Source organism: Xenopus laevis, chromosome 1L, assembly GCF_017654675.1.
Source record: "Xenopus laevis strain J_2021 chromosome 1L, Xenopus_laevis_v10.1, whole genome shotgun sequence".
In the NCBI taxonomy this organism is placed as follows: Eukaryota; Metazoa; Chordata; class Amphibia; order Anura; family Pipidae; genus Xenopus; species Xenopus laevis.
Window position 1 is genome coordinate 222,621,519 of NC_054371.1, and position 23,011 is coordinate 222,644,529.

Genomic DNA, 23,011 nt, shown 5'->3' on the forward strand with positions numbered 1-23,011 from the left:
GGGAAAGCATGTCACACATAGGCAGAGTATGTCACACACAGGCAGAGCAGGGCACACACAGGCAGAGCAGGGCACACACAGGCAGAGTATGTCACACACATGCAGAGTATGTCACACACAGGCAGAGTATGTCACACACAGGCAGAGTATGTCACACACAAGCAGGAGTAGAGCACACACAGGGAGCAAAGGAAGGCAGAACAGAGCAGGAGACAGTTTCCACTGATCAGGACCAGTCTAATATGTACTACATACAGTGACACAGTGCTGGTGCCCAATTATCATTTTGTATAAAGTGTGAACAGGTGAACAATGTGGGCAGTTTCAGTCTGGGTCTCAGGTGTGAACAGTACAGGGCTTTAGGGGTGTCACAAGTGTGAAAAATACAAGGGATTACTGTCTGAATTTGAGGTTTAAACAATGCAGGGCCCAGTTCATCTCTGTAATTATACCTTTTAAATCTTACATATGGTAAACAGACACAGCATGTGGGCGGCCACAGAAGGGGGGGTCAGTCATTTGGTCAGCCCTGGTCTACATCATCCTAAAAGTTAATTTAAAAGTGAGCAACCCCTTTTAGAGCCTTCTACCTGCTGATTGATCCGGCAAGACACTCTCTATTCTTTTCCACCTGGTCCAGTTGAGTCACCTTAGATATGCAGTTATAAAGTTCTGAATTATGGAAAGGCTGTCTCCCATAATAGTCAAATAATCCAAATTTTTAAAAATGATTTCCCTTTTCTGTGTAATAATAAAACATTAGCTTTTATTTGATCCCAACTAAGATATAATTAATCCTTATTGGGAAGCAAAATCAGCCTATTGGGTTTATTTAATGTTTATATGATTTTCTAGTAGACTTAAAGGAAAACTATACCCCCAAAATGAATACTTAAGCAACAGATAGTTTATATCAAATTGAATGACATATTAAAGAATCTTACCAAACTGGAATATATATTTACATAAATATTGCCCTTTTACATCTCTTGCCTTGAACCACCATTTCGTGACTCTATCTGTGCTGCCTCAGAGATCACCTGACCAGAAATACTACAACACTAACTGTAACAGGAAGAAGTGAGGAAGCAAAAGGCAGAACTCTGTCTGTTAATTGGCTCATGTGACCTTACATGTGGTTTGTATGTGTGCACAGTGAATCGTACAATCTCAGGGGGCGGCCCTTATTTTTTAAAATGGCAATTTTCTATTTATGATTACCCAATGGCACATACTACTAAAAAAGTATATAATTATGATAATGGTTCATTTACATGAAGCAGGGTTTTACACATGAGCTGTTTTACTCAGTATCTTTTAATAGAGACCTACATGGTTTGGGGGGTATAGTTTTCCTTTAAGGTATGAAGATCCAACTTACAGAAAGACACTATCCGCAAAGCCCCAGGTTCTGAGCATTCTGGATAATGGGTCCCATACCTGTAGTAGCTGAAGCCATGTTCCCATTCACATTATAAATACTGTCTGGTAATGTTAAGGCAAGAGAAAGTGCTGCAGAATTGATACTGCTGCATAAAATATTAAATTGTCCGTTCATTGAGGTTCGGCTAAAAAAACATGGAAAAATTAAACATATGGTTGATGGTAGTGGTGTAAAAATGTCAGCCTGTGATGAATAGTTATAGATTGGGAGGATCCTCTAAAAAGATAAGCTATGGTACATCAGAAAAGGCAACTTGTTTTAGCCGGACCTTTATTTAATATACCCGCATTGGTGCAGGGAGGTAATTGAGGCATTATCGTATATATTTATAGTTGGATATGGTACTATCGAGAGCTGCAAGATAAACTATATTTAATGAAACATATTATTATCTTTGATTATAATAAATTAATGTTTATTGCCATACTGGGGCCCATAACATGCGTCAAGCAACTGTTTTGAAATAATTCTTCAGATTTGCAGTATAAATCAGTATAAATCTTTGCAGCATTTCCAGGATTGAAACCTTCTCTTCTCTGAGTTAAGCTGCTCTGCTCTACTCTACTCTAGCAGTTAGGTGCTCTGCTCTACTCTAGAGATCTGGTGCTCTGCTCTATTCTAGCAGTTAGGTGCTCTACTCTAGCTGTTAGGTGCTCTACTCTAGCAGTTAGGTGTTCTGCTCTACTCTAGAGATCTGGTGCTCTGCTCTACTCTAGCTGTTAGGTGCTCTACTCTAGCAGTTAGGTGCTCTACTCTAGCAGTTAGGTGCTCTACTCTAGCTGTTAGGTGCTCTACTCTAGCAGTTAGGTATTTTACTCTAGCAGTTAGGTGCTCTGCTCTACTCTAGAGATCTGGTGCTCTGCTCTACTCTAGCTGTTAGGTGCTCTACTCTAGCAGTTAGGTGCTCTACTCTAGCAGTTAGGTGCTCTACTCTAGCAGTTAGGTGCTCTACTCTAGCAGTTAGGTGCTCTACTCTAGCTGTTAGGTGCTGTGCTCTACTCTAGCTGTTAGGGGTCTGCTCTACTCTAGAGGTTAGGTGCTCTGTTTTAAGGCTGAGCAAATTAAGCTGGTCTTGGCAATTTGGTACTAAACAAGTTTGGTCCCAGATTCCCAGTCTCTACTGGACAACAGAATGATTGAACATATTACCAATTCTTTCCTTCATTAATGCTTCTAGCGCCTAACACAGCTTTCCATCTGTCTCATACTCCACTTAAGTTTTATCTTTATATTATGTAACTTCATTACCACCTCCAACTCTTAATTTGCATATCATAGACTATGTTTGGTTTGCCCAATTTACCCCCAGCTCCTCAAGGGAAGGTTATATGTTTCATGCATCTACACTGACAGAAGACAAGACCCCCGACTGGGTTCTCTGCTCATTGGCCTCAATGCAGAGGGATGGATGGCCAATGTGATTGGGGTATCTCTACAGACCTTGGTGGGAAGTATATTGAAGTATATTGCCTCTCCCAAAAGTAAAATAATAAGAATAATAATAGTTAAAACAAAAATCCATATACATATAAACTGGCTTCTACACTGGGCCAAAATGATAGGGGTGTAACTGCTGGAATAGAAGGGGTTGTAAGGACCCAAACTGAATAATAATGACCACAGTGTCTGCTGTAAAAAGCCATAGACAGTCAATATGTTTTGGTCCTGTTGGGGACTGTTTGGGCCTTGTGCTTGAAAAGCCAGGGGAGCTTATTTTGAATCTTAGTCCTGACGTGGTTTCTTTCTGCCCAGGACATGAGATTTCCAATCTCTGAGGTGGATACGCCAGAAATATATTTTGTAGTGGGACCCAGGTAGTTTGTAAAGGCCCCTGCTTCACATGCACCCCCATAAATTGGTGAAGAACGTAATAAACTAGGGCTGGCTTGATTATTTCTTTCTGCTTTCTATCAAAACCTCCGCAGCACATTTTTGCTTTTCAGATATGTTTTTGGGTGGAAATTACCTAAGTGTGGGCAAATTGTGGCCCTTTTTTTTTAAGGTTTATATATTCCTACAGAATATATAATGTTAGCCTTGGGCTGCAGCTGCCGTAATACAGAAGTCCAATGGAGCAGAAGGCATGATGATTTTATATAGACAGTAATTCTATATTTGCAAACTCTGCCCGAGAACACCGTCTGGCTTCCAGTAAATCTCATTGAAAAATGACTTCTATATAAAAATGCCCCACTTTAACGTGCCCTTGTGGGAAATCTGGGAGCTATTTTTAGGCTCTTACAAGAGACATAACGGCCCGACCGTACGTAACACGGATATATCAAGGGCAGCCGACGGCAATTTAAAGGCTTGTACATTGGGATCTGGTCTTGTAAAGGAAATATATTCTGCCCAAATTACCCGCAAATGCTATAAACTAAGGAAAAGGGGGGCTCAATTGCCGTCACAACTGATTATACATTGCAAGAATGGTGTCAAAAACAGTTTTTCTCAGCTATTTGGCAATTCGATTAACAGTTTAATTGGTTTCTCAGATATCTCTCTTCTTCCCCTGATAATTTAATATTGTAAAGTTATTTTGTCCCTCCAGCAGAGACAAAATATTTGTTTAGAAGAAACTCTATTCATAGGTGTCAGACTGGCCCACATGGAGACCAGGAGATATCCCAGTGGGCCCCGTGGCTCTGGGTCTTTGGGCAAAGTTTGTTGTTGGTGTGTACAGCAGAATATCTTTGCAGGGAGGAACTATGAGGCCGGTAGCAGTGAAGGTTTGCTGCATGGTGGATATTATCAGCAGCGGCCAGAGGCTTTTGAAGTAAGTTCCTCCGGTGGGCCCAAGGGTCCCTAGTCTGACACTCTTATTAATGGTGGCTGTTGGCTATACTGTCACCCCCATTCAATCATTTCTCAACTGTGAGAGTCACCAATGCTGACAAACTTGAGCCTTTACCAATATCAGCTATAGGATGACTGCAGCAAATTGTCCAGAGTGAGTGGTGGGAAACTATCATCTGTGTGTGCTATAGGTTACAGCAGGGGTCCCCAACCTTTTTTAGCCATGAGCCACTTTCAAATGTAAAAAGAGTTGGGGAGCAACACAAGCATGAAAAAAAGTCCCCAGGAATGTCAAATAAGGGCTTTGATTGACTATTTGGTAGCCCCTCTGTGGACTGGCAGCCTACAGGAGACTCTGTTTGGCAGTGCACCTGTTTTTTATACAACCAAAACTTGCCTCCAAGCCTGGAATTCAAAAATAATCACCTGCTTTGAGGCCAAACATCCAAGGGGTTGCTCACTAACCACTGGGTAGGTACCACTGGTTTACAGATAGATCCTCAATATGGCATCTCAAATATATTTGAATGATATAAAATTAAAGGCATGTGGCCACACACAGATTCCATCCAATGGACAGCACTCCTTTTTCCATAAAACCGTCTTTATTTTTCTTAGGACAGCAACATGCAACGTTTCGAGTGGCACTCCACTCTTTATCAAGATGCTTGATAAAGAGTGGAGCAGCCAATGTGAATGGGCTACTGGACGTGCACCCAATATCAAAAATTTGGGCAGAAATGTGAGTGCGGTCTGATTTGTTCTTTATGTGGCCACACACACACAGTCATATTGCAAATATGTGGGTAGGAAACCCAAAGTCTAAGCGCTGGGATTCGTGGTGGACGTGTGGCTCCATTATGTAGTGGTGGGTCATTGGTCTTTGGTCTTCATTTTGGCCACTTGCAAAAGAGGTTGACAACACACAAAGAGTCTCTTCAATGTGCCTGATGTTTGTTTGTGTGTTTGGCCAACATTGCATATAAAATACAATTTAGGTATAATGTTGTTGTGCACAGCGAAAACAATTCTTTTTTACCTGTTAACTTTAATGCGTAGGGTCCTTAGGTGCCCTGAACTGTGCTTTGGTTTTCCTGGAAAAAAAACGTCAGTTTTTCTAAAGTATAAACATGTGTTTTACATGTTAAACACCCTAGTGATTATGGCCTATTTTCCGATTACTGAACTTAATTGTCTCCGACATTACCTGGGGCTGTGACTCAAGGAATGAATTAGCGTAGGTGAGTGTGGCTAATGAGTTACCAAAGGTTGAGCAATGAAACCATGGTAAATGTTAACCTTCAGCCGTACAAATAAACATGATATTGTCCTTATCCATTCAATCAATCCTATGCTTATTTTCAGATACAATTGTAGCTGTCTACAGAGAGACAGTCAGCGCTTCACAATGCAGGTGAATCCCAAGCCCAAAGTCATTTCATGCTGGAACAATACAAGATCATCTTGGGATCCCTGTTCTGACGGTGCGGAATCAGCTTGAATCAAGGTCCCACTGGAGAAGCAGTTGCTGACCACTTGCCTGTCCCAAGATGGATTACAAATATATGGAGAGAGGGTGATATGGCTCCTCTGCTGCAGGAACTGGTTAAGCATTACACAGCATGCACGGGTGTATGTGGAATGAATAAGCTGCTTCATTGAGGTCAATTGTGCACACACACACTCGCAAAACAAGGTTTATGAAGCAAGGCGTCTAGGGGAATGACCTGTGAATTGGTTGTTTGGCTTTGGCTATAAAGTGACATCACGGCTCGAGTTGTCAACGGGATGGTTACAAAACCAGCAAGCTCTCTATGTGCACTACAGAGAGCAGGCTGCTTGGGGCACAGACACAACTGCTTCTTGGTACAGTGTTTATATATTTTTATTATACACGGCCGCATATTGAAATGTGGGCAACCTATTTGATAACAGATCATTTTAGAAAAGTTTCCTACAAAGTATTTTTCTAAAGCCGCTTCCATGAAACCCTGAGTCTTTCTTCCCACCTTATTGGATCAATAGGCCGTTGCTCTTGCCACTTGGAGCTTCCTAAAGGGACACTTTTCTATGAAACCCTGAGTCTTTCTTCCTATCTTATTGGATCAATAGACCATTACCTTTGCCACTTGGAGCTTCCTAAAGAGACACTTTTCATCCACAGCCAAGGACGAACCCAAGAGTTGGCAGTGCCATGGCAGAAAAGTGCGAGTATATTGCCAACATGTATGGCTACGATTTGGGCCGCCAATTTGTGGATTTTAAACCGTTGGGGTTTGGGGCTAATGGCTTAGTTCTGTCGGCTGTTGATAGCAAGCACTCCAGAAAGGTAGCTGTGAAAAAGATCACAATCAGTGATGGCCGAAGCATGAAGCACGCCTTGAGGGAAATAAAGATTATCCGGCGGCTGAGTCATGACAACATTGTAAAAGTCCATGCTGTACTTGGTCCAAGAGGAGCTGACTTGCAAGGAGACATCTTAAAGTACAACTTGGTTTATATTGTGCAGGAGCACATGGAGACGGACCTCGCCCAACTGCTGGAACAAGGTCCTCTAACCGAAGACCACGCTAAGCTGTTCATGTACCAACTTCTCCGAGGGCTCAAGTACATTCACTCAGCCAACGTGCTTCACAGAGATTTAAAGCCAGCCAATATATTCATCAGTACTGAGGAACTGCTGCTCAAGATCGGGGACTTTGGACTGGCACGGATTGTAGATCAACATTACTCACACAAGGTATAGTGACTTCTTAAAATCATATAACATCAACAAGAATCAGACGAAACGAGCAAATTGCAAATGTAAAATAAAACAGATAGGCCATGGGTTTTATTAGTGCACCTTTGTAGAAGAAAGGTTTTTAGACCTTGGACCTCGTTTGTGGTTCTATCAGCTGTTGTCTAAAAGCAATATTGAAAATGAAATGCAATTTTACCCCCAAATGTCTGACCAAGGGGTTGTGCTTTTAGGAATATTTAGGAAAACACATTGGTATTGAGTTTAAATTTCACCCTAGTTATCCTTCAGGCTGGACCACCCATGGTTTTGCTAAAAATCCAGTCACTCCGTTACAGCAGAATGTTTTTAAACTAGTGAAGATTTTATATACAAATTCGTTTTACTGACAAAAGAGATTTATTATTATAAATGATCTACGGAAGGCAGGTTTGCTTTTTTTTTTTTTTTTAAATTAAAGGAATCTTCTCCGATGCTTTTATGTTAATCAACAACAAATATCCTTGTATGAAAGGAGTGTCGGTCACCCCAAACTGCTAAGCGTTTCCTGATAATCTTATCAGTCTGTTGTATCAGTTCTAAAGAATTCAGCGGCTTTCATGAAGAACACTTCCAGGACGTTAAAGGTCCTTCCTTGGAAGATCAACTCAGTTCAAGTCTTCCTTAAAGGGCACCAATCATGACCAAAATCATTTCCTAAGTAAATACACTATGTGAAAGTTCAAGAAATCCAATTTTTAAAACAGTTAGAATTGTTTGTATAATGTAAATGATCAGCTCACTATTCCTTCTGCAAGATCTCTACTATCTCCACTGCAGTTCTAGCTGAGGCAGCCATCTTGGATTTCACTGGCTCCTCCTACCTATATCTTCCCAGCCAACTGTAGCTCTGAAATCTCGCACATGCTCAGTTGAAATTCCTTGTTGCTTATCAACCCTTCTAAGCTATTTTCAAATCAGCCAAACCTGTGTGTTAGCTGCTGTTCAGTAGTGCTGCCACCTGCTGGAAGTTACTGTGTGCCCTTCATTTGCATAATTACATCACCAGCAGGGGACAAGAGAGGGAAATCTCCTGATACTTCTAGTGGAGGAGTTAACTAAAACAAGGCATTCTGGGTAGAATACTCAAAACAGTGTTACAATCTGAGCATGCTCCTGAAATTTGCATATTAGAGTCTCTGTTATAGTCTCAGTATGGCCTCCCTCAGTGATAGAACCCATTTGACAAAGTAAGGGATTTTATTAAAACCTGCAGTTTTTTCAAAAAACTATATATGTAGTTTGATTAAACGGGTTTAGCTTGAACTGGTCAGATAATTAGTTAATATGTGTTTGATTTTGGCTATGATAGGTGCCCTTTAAGAATTTCAGTAGGGTTGAATATGGGAATTTGACCATCCCAAAACCGAAAATCTGTGCTCTGTGACATATTTTGTGTAGATTGAATGGAAATGTATGGGGGCTACAGCTCCTGCAATCATATTTACAATAATATTTTATAAATGTATTTATTATTTTTAACGTTAATAATTTTATGGTAGAAAGTAGTGGTGTCAAAAGCAATCAGAAGATGTTCAGATCTTGATAAGGGAAAGCAGGTCCAGATTTAGGGTCTTACTGGGGGGCCCTGCCACAACCCCACTCCAGCCCCCTGTGTGTACCTTTTTTTTGCAGCGACCAGGGCAGGAGAGGGATGTCAGGGGCAGTGTTGACCTATTTGGGCAGGGAGTAGGTCTGGACTGGTGGGTCCAATGAGAGCCGGTGTCCTGCTGGCCCAGTCCAACCCTGTCCAGGTAGTAATAGACCATAGAAAGCTGGGATTAGGTTACTGGTATAGAAGGTTCTGCCAAATAACATTAACATGATCATTATTCCAGAAACTTGTGGCTCATGTTCTTGATAAAGCTCAATAGTTTCTTTCCCTGAAGAACATGATTCCCTTTTTTTGTTAAGGTTAGTTCTGGAGATTCACCCCCTATTAAACTTTGGAACCTTTTTTTATTTTCTCTTTGGTCTTGGTGTGTCTTGGTGGATGACCAATTATGAGTAATGGAAAGATTGTATGTGAGAACACAGAGCATACAATGCTTCCCCCCCCCCAAATGTTGTACAGGTATAGAATCTGTTATCCAGATAGAGCTGGATTATGGAGAGGCGTCTCCCATAGACTCCATTTTATCCAAAGAAATCATTTTTAATTATTTGGATAAAATGAAGTCTATGGGGCGAATTCACTAAGTGCCGAAGCGCCGAACGCTAGCGTCAATTCGCTAGCGTTGGGCATTTTTGTTAATTCGCAAATTCACTAACGAACGCTGGCATAAATTCGCTAGTGTTACTTCGCACCCTTACGCCAGGTGAATTTTCGCTACAGATGTAACCAAGCAAATTCACTAACTTGCGCAGTGTACTGAACGCTAACTTTTACACTAGACTTCCTTCGCCACCTCAGACCAGACGAAGCGCAATAGAGTAGATAGGGATTGCTTCAAAAAAAGTTTACATTTTTTCTAAGTCCCAAAAAACGCTGGCGTTTTTTCTATATCATGGGTGATAGGCTGAAAAAGATCGAAAACATTTTTGGGGCTCCGCTCCTTCCCCTGACCCTAATTTACATATGCAAATTAGGATTCGGTTTTTCCAGGCACAAGGATTCGTCCGAATGCTGCTGATAAAGGCCGAATCTTGGATTTGGTGCGTCCCTAGTTTTATGACCATATAAAAACACAAGACCGAAGGCCAAGGTGACTTCTACTATCCTCATATTTTGCATCAGGGGGGGTACTTTATTATACTCAGTTTCAGTTAGTCATGTGACAGAAATGACATCACTAGGCTCCGATTATAACTGATGACATCACTAAACACCATTTATAATAATATAATTTACAGGATATTCATGGCTCTTGTGTATTATATATAAATATATATATATAATTCAGCCCATATTCTTTCTGTTTCATTGGGTCTCTATACAGAGCTGAACCAGTGACAGATCCAGACTGACTTATAGAATTAATGTAATTTGAGTGTGACAACAGCTCTTGGCTCACAACTTGTCCCTATATAACCCATAATCCAGAGTGTCAGCTTCATGATGCAGATCCTTGATTGACAGGCTTATTTTTAAAGTGTTTCCGCAGCAGCTGGAAGGTTTGGTGGCATCAAGGTTGAGCTTCAGTGGCCGCATCATTAGATCTGCTCCAGACACCTTTGCAATTCCCAGTTGTGTAAATGCCGGAGATTAGTGTTTTATTGGCTCGGCCACTTTCTGCTCGGCGTGTTCACTTTAGTGATTAACTGCTGCTCAGCTGGAAACTGCCGCCGATCCTGATTATTTCGCTGTTTCCCCGTCTCTCTGCTGCAGATATAATGGATGAATTCTAATGCGGATAGTTCCTGGAATGTTGTCAGAGGGGTAGGTTAATTATTCTGCCTAATTTAGCTCCTGAATAAAACATTAGCCACTGCATTAACCCATCCGAGGATAGGCATTGCGTTTTTCTCGGATGGTTCTGTTTCCATTAAAAGCAATGGGCAGGCGGCATTGTCTGGTTCCTGGAGCTTCTCCTCCGACGTTTGCCATGAGCCTCCAAAGGCCTCCTGTATAGTAACTGGGAACAAGTAGAATTGTGCATAGTCGCTGGGAACAAGTAGAAAAATCTGGTTTAGAAAAAAGCCACTTTTGTGCTTGTGTTACTGGTAATCCAGAAACCTGTTATCCAGAAAGCCCCAAATTATGGGAAGGCTGTATCCCATAGACTCCATTTTATCCAAAAAATCTAAATTTGTAAAAATAATTACAGTACCTTGTACTTGATCCCTAATAAAATATAATTAATCCTTATTGGAGGCAAAACCAGCCTATTGGGTTGATTTAATCTCAATGTAACTGAATGTGTCTCAGTGGGACCTGGATTTTACTATTGAGTGCTGTTCTTAGATCTACCAGGCAGCTGTTATCTTGTGTTAGGGAGCTGTTATCTGGTTACCTTCCCATTGTTCTTTTGTTTGGCTGCTGGGGAGGGGAAGGGAGGGGGTGATATCACTCCAACTTGCAGTACAGCAGTAAAGAGTGACTGAAGTTTATCAGAGCACAAGTCACATGATTGGGGGCAGCTGGGAAATCGACAATATGTCTAGCCCCATGTCAGATTTCAAAATTGAATATAAAAAAATCTGTTTGCTCTTTTGAGAAATGGATTTCAGTGCAGAATTCTGCTGGAGCAACACTATTAACTGATTCATTTTGAAAAAATGTTTTTTTCCCCATGACAGTATCCCTTTAAGTGAACATTTAGTAAATTATAGAATGACTAATTTAAAGCTTTTCAAAACTTTTCAAATGGTATTCATTTTCTCTTTCTTATATGTTTTTTAATTATTTGCCTTCATCTTCTGACTCTTTCCAATTTTCAAACGGGGGTCACTGACCCCATCTAAAAAAAATGCTCTGTAAGGCTAATGTTTTATTGTTATTGCTACTTTTTATTACTCATATTTCTATTCAGGCCTCTCCTATTCACATTCCAATCTCTTATTCAAATCAATGTATGGTTGCTAGGGGAATTTGGACTCTAGTAACCAGATTGGTTAAGATGCAAACTGGAGAGCTGCTGAATAAAAAGCTAAATAACTCAAAAACCAAAAATAATAAGAAATTAAAACCAATTGCAAATTGTCACAGAATATCACTTTCTACATCATACCTCTCAGCTGTCCCATTTTATGCAGGACAAGACAATCCCAATTTTGACAGCTCAGCCCGCAGTCCCGGGTTTCTTACTGAAGTGTCCCGACTTCCTCCTGCACTGACTTGGTAAAAAGATACAACGTTTCTGAAACTTAATTAAAATAAGAGGTTTTGGCAGAGAGCTCAGAACACTCAGCAGCTACCCTTAGATACATTTAAGATAAGCAAAGAAACAATTGTAACTATGTAAAATAAGCCGATCTCCTGGGAGAACTGAGACTCACAGCTTAGAGGGCAATTCGCTTTCATTAGCAAAACTGTTATAACTCATAAAACATTAAACTAAAACTCCCAGAAATGTGTTCAAACTTTCATAACCTGCCAAATTTTGTAAAATATACATGATAATTGGGGTGTGTGGCAATAAAATGGATGTGGCCAAAAAAATTCGCTGTATATCATATATGAGACAGTTTGATGTTAGAGAATAACCCATTCAAGAGAACCAATCAGTGAATAACAAATATCTTCCAACTGTTTTCCCCTGTGTCTATGGCCAGTAGTGTTCCTTGTGTTACCTACAGAATATGGAAGGGAGAGGGGCAGGACACTGCTCAGTACATAATACTATTTCTATTTGTATTTAAAAACTTGGGATAGATGCAGGGCACCCCTGAGCATGAACATAAATGGAGAATTTACAGTCTTATTGACAAAGTACAGAATAGGCATACCAAGGGATAATGTACCCCCTACTGTAAATGATAAGGATATTAGAAGTCACTGAGGGGTTGTTCTGTAACCATATAAAGGCACAAGGCTGCAGGCTGAGTTATACAGGGAACTCTGAGTATCACTCATGTATTATAAGGGATAATGTACCCCCTACTGTAAATGATAAGGATATTAGAAGTCACTGAGGGGTTGTTCTGTGACCATATAAAGGCACAAGGCTGCAGGCTGAGTTATACAGGGAACTCTGAGTATCACTCATGTATTATAAGGGATAATGTACCCCCTACTGTAAATGATAAGGATATTAGAAGTCACCGAGGGGTTGTTCTGTGACCATATAAAGGCACAAGGCTGCAGGCTGAGTTATACAGGGAACTTTGAGTATCACTCATGTATTATAAGGGATAATGTACCCCCTACTGTAAATGATAAGGATATTAGAAGTCACTGAGGGGTTGTTCTGTGACTATATAAAGACACAAGGCTGCAGGCTGAGTTATACAGGGAACTCTTGAGTATCACTTGTGTATTATAAGGGATAATGTACCCCCTACTGTAAATTATAAGGATATTAGAAGTCACTGAGGGGTTTTTCTGTGACCATATAAAGGCACAAGGCTGCAGGCTGAGTTATACAGGGAACTCTGAGTATCACTCATGTATTATAAGGGATAATGTACCCCCTACTGTAAAAGATAAGGATATTAGAAGTCACTGAGGGGTTGTTCTGTGACCATATAAAGGCACAAGGCTGCAGGCTGAGTTATACAGGGAACTCTGAGTATCACTCATGTATTATAAGGGATAATGTACCCCCTACTGTAAAAGATAAGGATATTAGAAGTCACTGAGGGGTTGTTCTGTGACCATATAAAGGCACAAGGCTGCAGGCTGAGTTATACAGGGAACTCTGAGTATCACTCATGTATTATAAGGGATAATGTACCCCCTACTGTAAATGATAAGGATATTGGAAGTCACTGAGGGATTTCATGAGCATAGAAAGACACTAAGGGGTCCATTTACTAAAGTGCGGTAAATTTGACTGTAAGTTTCCGCATGTTATTGCTGAGAATATTTTTACGCCAGAATATTCGCAGCGACTAAGTTTACTAAACAGTGATACGCTCAGAAGTCATTGCGATCACTTGCGGTAACTACGTTAAGGAACCAGTTAAGTTAGCGGTAATTTTAGCGAGATGCGAATTTTCTGGCGAAAAATTAAGTTTTTGCGAATATTTATGCTATAAAATAGTCTTGTTTTATGGCGGTTATTATGGCAATTTTTACTGTGACATTTATGGCCAGAAATGCATCTTCAAAACTCATAAACTTTATTGACTGATGATTAGACCATCCAACAACATCACCAGACTAACACCAATCAAACATGTCTGCATCATATAAACCCTTCTGCCAATAGAATCATAGGAACAAGAAATGATACCAGTCAATCTCTTTGCTTCGTAGAAATACACAGTTTAATGTAACCAATCACAATGAAACCAAAGAAGCGTAGAGGCTGACGAATCCTTGGACTGTGATGCCGCTGCCAATAATACGACTCTGAGCTGAAACCGCTGCTGTTGCACCAGATAGAAGCAGAAGCCAAAACATCCTGACAGCAATAGCTACAGATCTCTCTCCTGTCAGCAAAGAATGATGGGTAAAAAAAAACACTATTATGGGATATTTCCTGCCCCTTGAGAATTTTCTGGCGAAAAAAAATACTTTTACGCCACTACATAGGTGGCGATAAAAGTTTGCGAATATTCTGGTGTTAATTTTGTCTTTAGCACATTTCACCGTTTAGTAAACAGTTAATATTTACATAGCGTTATTTTCAGCGAATGCGATAACTGGTGAACAATTATTCTTGCGCAAGAAAATTTGCAAATTTATATTTACCGCAGGTTAGTAAACTGGCGATAACATATTTGGCGAAAATTCTGTCTATATATTGTGCGAATATTTTTAACGCACTTTAGTAAACGGACCCCTTAACCTAAGTTTTAGTACTTTTATACATGGAACACCAAGATGACAAATATTCTTAGATTTTACAACAGGCGCATTATTTTTATTAACACATGTTTCAATAGTCATGTGACAGATTTATGACTAAGTGGCAGTTATAAGGATATATTTTACAGGTTATTCATGGGAGGGAGGGGTGGGTGATATGACTCCAACTTGCAGTACAGCAGTAAAGAGAGACTGAAGTTTATCAGAGCACAAGTCACATGACTGGGGGCGGCTGGAAAACTGACAAAATGTCTAGCCCCATGTCAGATTTCAAAATTAAATATAAAAAAATTCAGTTTGCTCTTTTGAGAAATGGATTTCAGTGCAGAATTCTGCTGGAGCAGCACTATTAACTGATGCATCCCATGACAGTATCCCTTTAATGTCTGATCTGTCTCTGAGATGGGCTGGTAACTCAGAAGGGAGAGAAATCTCAGGATCAGGGCACGGCTCCCATTAGATTTGTGATGGAGCATTCCGGCCGATTATGGAAATAATACCAGCGGATTGGAAGGCTTTAATCTGCCAATAAATGATATGCTGCTGAGATTTGCTATCATAATGAGAAGTGTCTGTATCACATGGAGAAAGTTACATTTAAACCTTTGGCTCACAAGCAGCGCCAGTTTCATGCCGTAAAGATCATCCCAGAGCCATTTAATTGCACTGACCCCTCTCTGACTACAGAACATCTCTGTGCCGGAACAAACTGGTTCAGACTGTAACATTCCTGATTGAGATTATAATGGATGTTCCCTTAATGTTGTTTAATGTGATTTAAAAGGTTATCATGTGAGACGGTAATTAGGCTGGTGTGATGCCATTCTGCACTGCAAGTAAAGGTAACGCTGCCTATTAAAGGGGCAGTTCACCTTAAAGTTCTTTTTTTGTATGATATAGAATGGCCTATTTTAAGCAACTTTTCAATTTTTATTACAGTTTCACCTTTTTCTAACTCTTTCTGGCTTTTAAAGGGGGGTCACTGACCCTGGCAGCCAAAAAACTGTTGTTCTGTGAGGCTACAATGTCATTTTTCTTGTTACTTTTTATTCGTTAGCCTCTCCTATTCATATTCCAGTCTGTCATTTATATCACTGCCTGGTTGCTAGGGTAACTTGGAATGATACTGATACTGAACTGAAATTGAAAACTGGAGAGCTGCTAAATAAAAGGCTAAATATTTAAAAAAACAAACAAAAAACACAAATAATAAAAAATGAAAGTCAATTATAAATTGTCTATGATTTATGAATATCATGCTCTACATCATACAGATATAGGAACTGTTATCCTGAATGTTCGGGACCTGGGGGTTTTCGGATAACGGATCTTTCTTTAAATTCGATCTTAATACCGTAAGTCAAATAGAAAATCTTAAAAACATTAAATAAGCCCAATAGGCTGGTTTGGCTTCCAATAAGGATTAATTATATCTTAGTTGGGATCAAGTACAAACTACTGTTTTATTATTACACAGAAAAATGAAATCATTTTGGATTATTATTATTCCCGTAATTCAGAGCTTTCTGAATAACGGGATTCCAGATAACCAATCTCATGTCTGTACTTAAATTTAAAATTCAGGTGAGCAACCCCTTTAAAGTATGGCATTTTGTGCCCAGTTTTTGCACCCTATAATCCACTTTATAAATTTAACCTTAAATCTTTAACCCATACATCCATATGTTAGGAATAGTTGAGTGGCCTTAACTTGTAAGCAACCCCCACCATACAGGCAAAACAATGGCATACAGTGCAGAGATCAATTCAAGATTTAGGCAGGTGCAACTTGATGGTCCCTTCCATTCAAACCCCTTTCTACACCCATTACATAGTTACATAGTTACATAGTTAAATCGGGTTGAAAAAAGACAAAGTCCATCAAGTTCAACCCCTCCAAATGAAAACCCAGCCCCATACATACACCCCTCCCTACTTTTAATTACATTCTATATACCCATACCTATACTAACTATAGAGCTTAGTATCACAATAGCCTTTGATATTATGTCTGTCCAAAAAATCATCCAAGTCCCTCTTATAGTCATTAACTGAATCAGCATCACAACATCACCCGGCAGTGCATTCCCCAACCTCACTGTCCTGACTGTGAAGAACCCCCTACGTTGCTTCAAATGAAAGTTCTTTTCTTCTAGTCTGAAGGGGAGGCCTCTGGTACGGTGATCCACTTTATGGGTAAAAAGGTCCCCTGCTATTTGTCTATAATGTCCTCTAATGTACTTGTAAAGTCTAATCATGTCCCCTCGCAAGCACCTTTTTTCCAGAGAAAACAACCCCAACCTTGACAGTCTCCCCTCATAATTTAACTCTTCCCTCCCTCTAACCAGTTTAGTTGCACTTAGTCTCTGCACTCTCTCCAGCTCATTTATATCCCTCTTAAGGACTGGAGTCCAAAACTGCCCCCATACTCCAGATGAGGCCTCACCAGGGACCTATAAAGAGGCAAAATTATGTTTTCATCCCTTGAGTTAATGCCCTTTTTTATGCAAGACAGAACTTTATTTGCTTTAGTAGCCACAGAATGACACTGCCCAGAATTAGACAACGTGTTATCTACAAAGACCCCTAGATCCTTCTCATTTAAGGAAACTCCCAACACACTGCCATTTAGTGTATAACTTGCTTTTATTACATCCATTACACTGACCTGATTGAGGACTGAGCATGAGCTTTTGCTACACAAGGTCTGATGAAGGTCGTTGGGTTTTATTGCCGTTTATGGTCGGACAACCAGAATATATTAAGAAACCAATACAGGTATGGAACCTGTTATCCAGAATGGGACCTGGGGTTATCCAGATAAGGGATCTACTTTGATTACAATAAGGATTAATTATATCTTAGTTGGGATCAAGTACAAGCTACTGTTTTATTATCACACAGAAATAGGAAATCATTTTTTATTTTATTTAATTGAATTATTTGATTTAAATGGAGTGTATGGTAATGGGCATCCTGTAATTCAGAGCTTTCTGGATGACAGGTTTCCAGATAATACATGTACAAACATTTCTATGGCCTCTTGATAAGTAACTGATCCTAACAAAGCATTGCCCTTGATTTTAAATACAAAAAAATCTGTATAAAGGAGACACAGGCTTTATCCTGCGCTTTGTATCCTGCTTATAAATCAGTGAATTACATAACCTGACATTTCATATTTGGCCCCCAGCTCATGAGCTCGTTTTTTACCCATTGTAACATTGCAGTATATTAATACTGAGCGGAGGAAATTACTGTACAGTAAATCCAGTAAAAGCTATTCATGTGTCTCCTGCTGCTGTACAGAGAATATTGCCTTAAACCTCTCAACAGTATAACACCAGTCTCCCTTACCATAGTTATAGGGGTGCTTCATCCTTAAAGGGGCTGTTCACCTTTGTAACTTTTAATATGATGTAAAGAGGGACAATTTGCAATTGGTTTTCATTTTTTATTATTTGTGGTTTTTGAGTTATTTAGCTTTTTATTCAGCAGCTCTCCAGTTTGTTATTTAAGCAGTCTGGTAACTAAGGTCCAAATTCCCCTAGCAACCATGCATTGATTTGAATAAGAGACTGGAATATAAATAGGAGAGGTCTGAATAGAAAGATGAGCAATAAAAAAGTAACAATAACAATACATTTGTAGCCTTACAGAGCATTTGTTTTTTAGAGGGGGGTCAGCGACGCCCATTTGAGTCAGAAGAAGCAGGCAAATAACTATAAAACTATAAAACAATAAATAATGAAGACCAATTGAAAAGTAGCTTAGATTCGGTCATTCTATAACATACTAAAAGTTACCTTAAAGGTGAACCACCCCTTTAAAGAGATTGTTCTTCTTCGAGTTAACTTTTAATATAATATAGAATGACTAATTCTAAGCAACTTTTTAATTGGCCTTCCTTTTTTCTTTATTTGCCTTCTTCTTCTGATTCTTTCCAGCTAAAAACAAATGCTCTGTAAGGCTAAATCTGTTGTTACTGCTGTAAATTATTTCTCATCTTTCTATTTTTGCCCTTTCCTATTCCAGTCTCTTTATCAAATTAATGTATGGTTTATAGGGAAATTTGGACCCCAGCAACCGGATTGCAGAAATTGTAAACTGGAGATCTGCTGAATAAAAAGCTAAATAACTAAAAAAAAACACAAATAATAAAAAATGAAAACCAATTGCAAATTGTCTCAGAATATCCCTCTCTATATCATACTAAAAGTTAATTTAAAGGTGAACAATCCCTTTGAGTTGACATTTGGTTTAATGTAGAGAAACAGTTGTTTTTCATTTATGAGTTATTTAGCTTTTTATTCAGCAGTTTGAAACTTTACAGTCTACTTGGTAGGGTCCAAATTACGTGCAAGAGACTGGAATATGAATAGGAGAGGCCTGAATAGAAAGGTGAGTAATAAAAAGTAACAATAACAATACATTTGTAGCCTTACAGAGCATTTTTTTTTTAGATGGGGTCAGTGACCCCCATACAGCACAGCGCCGCCTTGCACCCGTCAGCATGTAGAGCTGTATTTCCAGTGTAACACTAGGTGACGAGTGAAGCCAGACTGCTAATGCTTTGTAAATGAGCCCCCCATTAGTGCTTTTGCACCCGGGTCTCTATAAATGGCCCCTATGGATCTGCAATACTCTAATGCCAGAAGAGCTCAATCTATTTTGGAACTACAATTCCCCGCATCCTTGCTAAGTTTTGTAGCTCAGCAATAGTCGGAGGGAGGCAATTCACGCGGCAGTGTTGTAACAAAACATAATATAATCATTGCTTTATTGGGTTTTCACACTGGCAGAACACTGTGTTCCGGTTTCATTGCTATAACTTGAGCACAGCTCCAACAATATCGCAATGAAACTCTGCAAATCTCCGTAATGAGGGTCATGTGCCGAGTACAAGAAGTTATGCAACGAGCAGACGAGGCCCAGTAATGATTTTATGGCTCTGGATTTTCTTATCTTGTAATGCAAGGAATGTTTATTGTGTGTTATGTGTGTGTTTTTTGCACCAGGAGGTGTAGGCTACATTGAAAAAACATTGAAAAAATTGAGTGTATAGAGCAATATCCCATTACGGAGAGCAAGTGGGTGCAATCTGCCCAGAGTTTGCCCATATTCCTGAATGGAATGGAAGTTGCAGCACATATTTTGCATTTGTTTCTATCTGTCCTGCTGTGTAAAGTGACTGCTGCACATCAGAATGGGACAAGTGTCCCCTCCTTCTGGACTCCGGGGCAGGGTTCCTTCTAAGCTGTGTGCAGACAGATATATTTTTGAGGTTAGCACACACAATCAGGGTTGGATATACATAGTGAGTGCCCTTAGGCTGCTTGGGTTCATCACTCCTTGCCTTCACATGCACAAATTTGAATCATCAGGCAGCACTGAGGTTTTGTGCACAAGAAATTTAAAAAATGACTCTCCTTAGCAACCCCTGAACATCCGAACGGATGTGGATGTGTGGCATGCCGCCCCCTAAAATCCTGCTGCCCTAGGCCTGAGCCTTGGTGGCCTTTCCACAAATCCGAGCCTGCTCCCACTGACCCAGGTCCACTTCCAACTTTGTGAACCCTCCCTTCCCATCGGTCGCGTTTGAAAAGGAGTGAGGTATATGTTGTACAACAGGGGATTTGTGAAGCTTGTGACTGGGGTGGGGGCCACAGACAGCCCAGTCCAACACTGCACACAACAAATCATGCAATAGTATATTTAGTGAAACACTTTAGGGTTCATGGTTTTTCACAGTTTGCTTCTTGCCCTGCAGTAGAATGGGAAACAATTTTTGAAACCCAACCTGAACCTGTTACCAATGACCCAGATCCACAACCCACTATTTTCTTATCTGAAACCTGATCCACAACCAGCAATACATTTGGTACCCCTGCCCATCCCTTTACCTGTGCGTCATTTAGACATGCGATTGGGTGTTCCAGCAGGCGTAGGCAGGGGCGATCCTGGCCCCTCTGCTGCCTGAGGCAGCCCCGGAAATACGCTCTTAAAGTACCAGGAGCAGCATTTTTGCTGCCCCTGGTACCTAGTGGGGTGCTGCTGCCTGAGGCAACAGCCTCAACTCACCTCATTGGCGAAGCACCCCTGGGCATAGGGCATATCTGGGCCCGTTACTTATTGCCTGCGCTATAGCAGATGGTAAGAATGGTGTTGCTTTGCACCCGCAATCACTGTGCTATACCCGTTGTAAGGTGCAGAGTGCGGCCAGACCACAGACACCTCTGGATAATATTGTGGGCGTGCTGTTGCACCCTTAATGTTCTTGCACTTCTGTTCTGGGACTAATTCAATTAGCCCATTTATTTATCACTAATTCAGACCCAGCCAAATTTCTGTGCACACTTGTTGAGCAGTTCTATTTTCTGTTGAAAAAGCAGATTGTTGCTGGTAAAATCTTGTTGTGCCATTACCTGCTGGTGTTCCTGGTTAAGCCGGGACTACTCCATGCCTAGATCCAACTTTTACAAGGGCCTTCTTGGGATGTCACCCATAGCCCATATCCTAAACAATCCAGTGACATCAGCAGTGTTTAACTTAACACCCATACGGTTGATCCCTCTATTGATGCATATTTAATTGAACGTTACCTCTTACGCCAGACTTGCCTTCGGCACCTCAGACCAGACGAAGTGCAATAGATTTCCTAAAGAAATTGTTGAAAATTCCCAAAAAAACGCTAGTGTCTTTTCCTTTTTCAGGGTGATAGGCTGAAAAAGAGCGTAAAATTGTTTGGGGTAATCAGCTTCCCCCTACATTTCCTATATAACATATGGAACATAAACTATACACTGGGCTCATGTGTAGGGCAATATAACAACTTTATTTGATTTTATTAAGGTTCCCTGGGCCTGTGTAATGTAATGTATTTGCTGCAACATATACGTCCATTCAACTTTAACTTCCCGCCGTATGCAAATTAGCCAACGCTAGCGCAACTTTGCTTTGCTTGGTGCAGTAACAGTAGCGCAACTTTGCCAGCGTTCGGCACCCTGGATGCAACTATTAGCGTTGTCCTGGCGAATCTATGCCTGGCGAAGTGTTGCGCTGTGATCGAAGCCGTCGCTGGTGAATTTTCCCTGGTTCTGTTAATGATATGGCAGCTACTCACTCTGACTGAATTCAAAGGGCTGTCGGAATGATGAAATAAAAGTATAATTACCCAGGTGAAAGTTCAGAGGATCTTATCTTACATGGGAACTCACTTAAAGGGGACCCGTCACCCAAAAAAATTATTCAAAATCCTATTTTATCACATTAGTCAAGCAAAATGAACTTTAATTACACTATATAAATTATTTGAATCTTTTTTCCTTCAGTCTGGGATTTCAAAATTATAGCAAGCAGGCAGGAGCCATATTGTGGACACTGTTATGAAGGAAAGTCTTGTATCATCTCAGAACAGGGTCGGACTGGGGGGCCCGGGGCCCACCGGGACTGCTGTCCAGGGGCCCCCCGCCGGCCTACTAAAACGCGTCGGCCCAGCAACAGTGGCGTTCGGCGCTCATGCGCAACATAGACACCGCTCGGCACGCATGCGCAACAGCGCCGTTTGGCGCGCATGCACAGGCGGCGCTGCGCATCGCGAGAAAAAAAAGTTTTTTTTTTCCGATTGGAAATATCTACTGAAGGGTTCTGGCCCGGCGGGGGCCCACGAGGGTCGGGGCCCACCGGGTTTTTTCCCGGTATCCCGCCGGGCCAGTCCGACACAGTCCGTCTCAGAATCTTGTTTGTGCACCAGAATGGGGGACCTGATGTCCATCCCCATGTACTGGCTACACAATTAAATGGTGAAGAGAACTGGGGGAATGTGGGGAGAGCAGTGACATGTAGGAAGTGCTGAATGGAAAGTGAAAGTAATTGTCTAAGGCATAGAGGAGGGGCAGACAATATTTGATTGACAGCTGAGATTTTTAAACGAGTTTACAACAGCTATGAATGCTTAAAAAAAAAAATAGAAATTGGATTTCATGTTTAATTTGAAAAGGACTTTTATTATACAGATTTTTGTGTCTGGGTGACAAGTCCACTTTAAGGTGGCCATACACAGGTCGATAAAAGCTGCCGACTGACCGAGTCGGCAGCTTATTGGCCCGTGTATGGGGCTTTTCGGCCAGATCTCGATCGGATGGGACTAAAAATACCGTCGGATTGCGGCCGCATCTGTTTGTTGATTAATAAAAAAAAAAAAAGTTGCAAAAGAACCATAGTTCCCATTTAAAAAAATCCAGTTCTAGGACATTGTGCCAACCCACACGAGACAGTTCCGTCCTTACTACTTGTCATAGGCACATGGGCCGTTGCCTCCTGACTTGCCCGTCTGAATGATATGCAAATTAGTAGGCAGAGAAGCCTATATGTTACCCCTGCCTGCCCCTCGTGAATACAGTGCTCCCAAATGAAGGCAACACTGTATTCATGGTGATCAGTTGGCAGTGATCCTTTAGGCTGTACAAGGTAGCACATTAGATAAATGTGTGAGGCCAAGAACCCAATTATATTCTGAATGATAGAAACCATTTCAGTGCTGGGAACTCGGATGAACCAATCAGAGGTGTAACATCAG

At 40.7% G+C, this 23,011-nt stretch overlaps 1 protein-coding gene across 2 annotated transcripts in view; it reads left to right on the forward strand.

Annotated features, from left to right (window-relative positions):
* mapk4.L (mitogen-activated protein kinase 4 L homeolog) overlaps positions 1 to 23,011 on the forward strand; it is a 60,783-nt gene that overhangs the window by 27,161 nt on the left and 10,611 nt on the right. The window contains exon 2 of one of the 2 annotated variants that reach the window (XM_018266924.2): positions 5,606 to 6,980. The exons of the other annotated variant lie outside the window; for it this stretch is intronic. Coding sequence (XP_018122413.1) covers positions 6,435 to 6,980 — 546 coding nt within the window. The 5' untranslated portion in view covers positions 5,606 to 6,434. The remainder of the gene's footprint in view (positions 1 to 5,605; positions 6,981 to 23,011) is intronic. 2 annotated transcript variants of the gene reach the window in all.